This window comes from Impatiens glandulifera, chromosome 5 (genome assembly GCF_907164915.1).
Source record: "Impatiens glandulifera chromosome 5, dImpGla2.1, whole genome shotgun sequence".
Lineage (NCBI taxonomy): Eukaryota > Viridiplantae > Streptophyta > Magnoliopsida > Ericales > Balsaminaceae > Impatiens > Impatiens glandulifera.
The window spans coordinates 34,350,259-34,356,164 of NC_061866.1; the positions used below are offsets into that span (position 1 = coordinate 34,350,259).

At 36.2% G+C, this 5,906-nt stretch overlaps 1 protein-coding gene across 1 annotated transcript; it reads right to left on the reverse strand.

Annotated features, from left to right (window-relative positions):
- Positions 1-280: 280 nt before the first annotated feature.
- LOC124940685 (brassinosteroid LRR receptor kinase-like) lies at positions 281-4,161 on the reverse strand. The gene has a single exon (XM_047481218.1). The coding sequence runs from the start codon at positions 4,009-4,011 to the stop codon at positions 475-477; it is 3,537 nt and encodes a 1,178-aa protein (XP_047337174.1). The 5' UTR covers positions 4,012-4,161; the 3' UTR covers positions 281-474.
- Positions 4,162-5,906: the final 1,745 nt, after the last annotated feature.

A 5,906-nucleotide genomic window follows, 5' to 3' on the forward strand; every position in this document is an offset into this window, starting at 1 on the left:
AAATATTAATAATAATAATACTCTATTTTTAAATAAATTAATTAAATCTAACTTTTTCCTTTCCATTTGCTTAGACATTTTTTGTGTAACATTTGAATAATCTAAGCTATATTATATATGGGTTACTATTAATTAAACTTATTTAAGTTAAAAAAATAGTTATTTAGGAAAAACAAAGAGTATAAATATATAATATAATATAATAATTTCTTCTTTTGAACACACTTTCTTTATCTAGATGGATATGAACTATAGTCTATGGTTTGTTCGAGTATAAAGATATCATATATAGGAAAACAGCTTCACTAGTTGATATGATTTACAGTATTACATTGCAGGCTAATTATTAATTAATAAACAACCTTCTAATTTTGGTATAATAATAATAATAATTAATAAATAAAAACGACTTAATTGGATTCTTCATGTAAAAAGTTGGTCTTATTTTTGTTTATCACCCATTCATATATATGATCAGTTCTTCCCTGGTTCATCATTCCCTTCCTTGATGCAACTCATTTCCATCCCTGCAACCGATGAAATCTTAGTAGCCGAAGAATCGATCCCGGGTCCTGCCTGAATCTCCTTAAACATCGCCATCACTTGAATCATCGTAGGTCGCCTCCACGGTCTATCGTCAAGACAAGCGCAAGCCAGCTTCAAATGTTGCAAAAGTTCAATCTTCAATCCGGGATCGTCTTTCAACAACTCTGGATCAAAAACTTCGATTATGCCAGTTTTAGCGTGCAATTTCACCCATCCAACCAGATTATTGTCGCCAAAATCCAATGAATCAGTCGGTTGTCTCCCCGTTAAAAGCTCGAGCAATACAACACCGTAGCTATAGACATCGCCTTTTGTTGAACACCTAAAACTTTGGTAGTATTCGGGTGGGACGTAACCAGGGGTGCCTGCTAACGTGCTTACGCTCAAATGCGTGTCCATTGCACTCATTAACCGAGCCATACCGAAATCTGAAACTCTTGCTTCTAAATCTTCGTCAACCAATACATTGCTCGATTTCATATCCCTATGGATTATATTTGGGCTGCAATTGTGGTGTAGGAAAGCCAAACCTCGAGCCGCGCCCATTGCGATTCTTCGACGTTGAGCCCAATTCAATTTGATTCCTATCCTTTTACGGTCGTGAAGAACGTCATCAAGGCTCCCGTATTTCATGAACTCGTAAACCAAAAGTCGTTCCTCCCCGACTTTGCAATACCCGAGTAACGGAACGAGGTTTCTATGCTTGATTTTCCCGATTGTTTCCATCTCGGCCGTGAACTCGCGATCGCCCTGTCCGCTTATATGTATGAGTTTCTTAATCGCCACCACCATTCCGTCTTTTAATTGCGCCTTGTACACGTCCCCAAACCCTCCCGACCCGATAATACTATCGTTATGGAAGTCGTTAGTGGCTTTCATAAGGTCGGCGAATGTCAACTTCTTTAAGGGTTTCTCAAACGTTGCCAGGTTTATACTCAAAGCCTCCCGTAACCCAGTTAGCTTCCAGCTAGTGTTCGCAGTACCCGAATTATGAGTACAAACCTCGATTGCAGCCTCTTCATCCTTCCGTCTCTTCTTCCTCTCCATGACAAACAAAACCAACCCGTAAACGCAGAAGAGAGCGATAAGCAATCCGATGGCCGCGCTCCCCAACAGGGAAACTTGTTTCTTACCGAATCCTTTGTGTTTTTGGCTCGAATTTGAAAAAGGATCCTTCCCACAACCCGAAAGAGGATACCCACATAGTCCCGAATTGTTGGCGAATCGATAATCCGGAAACGTGTCAAAAGGGGCAGTCTGCGGGATCAATCCAGATAGATTGTTGTTCGACAAATCAACTTCGCTTAATGCAATACCCGATAAAGTGTGCGGTATCGACCCGTTTAGCATGTTGTAGGAAAGATCGAGAATGGTGAACGACTTCAAGTTTCCGAGCTCGGGAGGAATAGCCCCGGTGAGATTGTTATGCGCCAAATTCAAAATTGTTAGATATAGAGCAGAACTGAGCTCTTTCGGGATGCTTCCGGTTAAGGTATTGTAGGAAAGATCGAGGAATATCATCGACCCGTTTCTATTGAAATTCGTTCGAGTTTTACCAAAGTAGAGTCGGGTGAAATTACATGGATGTCTCGAGGAAAGACGGTTCAATTGCTCCGCTCGAATACCCGCAAACTCGAGGAGACTACCCGCTCCGTGGCATTGTTTGCTGCCGTCGTTCTTTATATAGGTGAACCGATTCTCCGGCAATGCTCCGGCGACGTTTCCTGATTGCTTAAACAGAACCGGAGGAATCTCGCCGCTTAATAGGTTACTATTAAGGTCTAACCAAAGAAGGCTGCTACAATTCCCGAGCTCAGTTGGAATGGTTCCTGAAATTGAATTGTTCGCGAGCTCAAGAATCGCGAGGTTAGTCAGCAGGCCGAATGTCGCCGGAATTTCGCCGGTGAGATGGTTGTTCGACAATGAAATCCAGTTCAACTTCTTGCAATTGGATAGACCCGATGGGATTTCGCCGCTAAGCTGGTTGAAGTTGAGGATTAGATTCTCTAACGGTTGGATATACTTGAGTTCTTCTGGGATTTCTCCGTGGAGTTGGTTTAACCAAAGAATCAAGTTTTTTAGCTTAGATAGAGAACCCAAGCTTGAAGGGATGATTCCGGTTAGGTAATTGAAACTCAGATCAAGGGTTTCTAACTCCGAGCAGTTACTGATTGTTTCCGGTATCGGACCGGTGAATTGGTTGTTCTGAAGGGAGAGTGTCTTCAGTTGTGGGTTCATCTTGTTTTGACACAATCCAGGAGGAATAATGCCTGAGAGACTATTAGAACTCAAATCCAATATTTCGAGAGAAATCATGTTAGAGAAACCATCTGGAAGATTACCCACAAAAGAATTAAACGCTAAAGATATGCTCTTCAAATTGTTCATCTTAAGAAAGGTATCAATCGGCAAGTCACCGGTGAAATTGTTTATGGAAAGGTTGAGTCTTTCAAGAACAGAACAAGAACTGAAAGATTCAGGTAAAGAACCATACAAGCTGTTCGATGAAATGTCGAGTTCAATGAGACTCGAACAGAGTGAACCAATCATCTGCTCCGATAATTCCCCTCGTACCCCACAACCGGACATATGAAGCGACTCTAATTTCCCGCCGGAGATCGCCGGAAAAGTTCCGTTGAACATGTTACTGCTCATGTTCAAGAAACTAAGACTCTTACAAGAAGAGAGAGAAACTGCAATATTGCCGGAAAATTTGTTGGAAGATATGTCGAGGTATTTGAGAGATAGACAACTCTCAAATGGAGGAAACCCAGAAGTGAAATTGTTACTAGAAATATCTAAATGTTCTAAGTTTTCACAATCTCCGACTCCGGCGACATCTCCGGTAACCCAATTCCCTTTCAAAGACAAATACTTTAGATTACTACATCCACCGGAGACCAACCAAACAAGTAAGTTCGACCCTGAAATACTGTTATACGACAGATCCAACACTTCAAGCTTCAATTTAAACCCCACGGACAAATCTCCAAAAACTAACCCATTCTTCGACATGTTCAAGAAACCCAGTCCAGAGCAGCCAGCTAGACTCGATAAATCAGATAAATGACCAGAAATTCCATTATCAGCCAGATCTAAGTACTTCAAGGCGGAAGTACATCGATATTTCGCAGCAGATGAAACAGACCCAGTGAGATTAACCCCCTTTAGTGTAAGCCTCTCCAAATTGGAAATGGACAAGATAGATGAAGAAACCATAGAGAAATCAACATTCAATTGAACATAGCTGAGGTCTATTGCAGTAACAGTGGAGCTCCGGCAAGTAATACCGGAGAAATTACATGGTGAGTTGGTTTCCAGCCAATTCTGTAATGGGTTTGGACTGGGAAGAGAGGATTTGAAGGATAACAGTAACTGTGAATCAGTAATAGAAGAAGAAGATGAAGAAGGATTTAGTAAGAGAAAGAATAAGAGAAGAAGATGGAGAAAGAGAAAGGGTTTCATCTTGTGAAGATGAAGATGATAATGGGTAATCTAAGCTAGTGATTTCTCTCAAGTTTTCATTTTCAGATTTGAGGACTGTGTATTATTATCAGAGACTATGAGTGAATGAGAGAGAATGCTCTGTTCTGTTCTTCTTCTAGAGGTAGAAGAAGTAGGGGGGATAAACATTAAACAGAATTGAGAAGGTTGTGTTTTTCTCACATGCCATGGGACCCACCCCACGATTCAATTCTCTCTCTTCTTCACCATCATTTTATTTATTAAGGAGTAGAAAGGAACTTTTTTATTATGACAAAAAATATTACTTATAATAGGGTCCACTTTATTATGTTCAAATTATTTCTTTCAAAACTTTTAACATATATTTTTTTATTAGTTTTATATAATAAACAACTATTAGAGCTTGTTTGGCTTTGAAAAATATATAAAAAAAAATAAATTACTTGGAACTTGTTTGATCTTGTGCTTAGTGTTGTCATTTTTAAATCTCATCAACTTCAAAAAATTTAATTCAATTTTAAGTGTTCTCATCATTAGTCTAGTTTAAATGACAAAGGTCTTATCTAAAAATTAAATATTTTAATTTTAATATATGTTTAATGAAATAATTAAACAATATGTTGCATGATTTTTTTTAAACTAAAATAATTGAATAGTATAACAAATCAAACTTTTTTGTAAGGTTAATTTTTTTTAAAACTAATTCAGTACTAGTTTTTGAAGTATATGTATATAATTTAGTATAGTTTTAAACTAATTAATACACCTACTATGTCGATGTATAATTAAATTATGAATTAAACATTTCTATTACTTTACTAATTCTTTTTTTGTAATGATTTGTTATTATTAGTCAATTATTATCTTTAATATTAATATTGCTACTTTTTAATGGACACAATATTTTTTTATACTCAGAATTTTTCAAGATAACAAGCATCAAGAAAATTATAAAGATATACCAACATTTAATATATTCTATATAATTATATGAAAATTTTATTAACATAAATTTGAGTTAAAAAATATGTATAGTACTAGTGAGAATCCTCCAAAGACTAAACAACTTAATGTTTTGTTTGGTACACAAGTTATCACCTAGTCAAAAGAAACACCATGGCTCATTTCACCATCGAAACTGTGCTCAAGAAAGCCTAACCCCAATTGTGTAGTCATTGCTCAAGTTGCGACATCAAAATATAAAAATAAAAACATTGTCCATTAACAAAAAGAAAAAACAAACATGTAACGTAAAAGGAAAGAAAACGTGACAAAGAAACTATTCTAAAGTAAGAAAAAAAACGAGCAAATATAAGAAAACGACATACAAAAATGTAACGGCAAACAAAACTGCGTAAGATCAAACAAATGTACGATGACATGACGTCAAATAAAAGTGAAACGGTAGACAAAATTGCGTAAAAATAATCAAAGTATAACAAAACGAAAGTGTAACGGCAAAAATAGTGTAACATCAATTTCTATGGTGTGACTAAAGGTTGGCAAAATTATGTAACGTAAAATAAAAGTATCAGTATAGACAAAATTATGTAACAAAAAAAATAAAACAACAAACTAGAGTGTAACACTAGTTTTCTTAATGTGACTAAAGGAATTGCCAGAAGAGATAATAAGATTAAGCAAACAAGCTTCATTTAATAAATTTAACTTCATGATGAACATGTTTGTATTATTGTTAAATTTTCTATAAATGTTTGTATTATTAGTTTTTGTCATATAAGTTTATTACATATTTATAATATCTTAAGTAGCTTGGTGACATGATATTTAGAATAATGATCTTACTATCCTAAGATATTAGGTCTAATTCTAATTAAATTTCTAAACTAATTAAGGTGAGACATCATTGTGGTTGCATATGCTTAGTCTAGTTA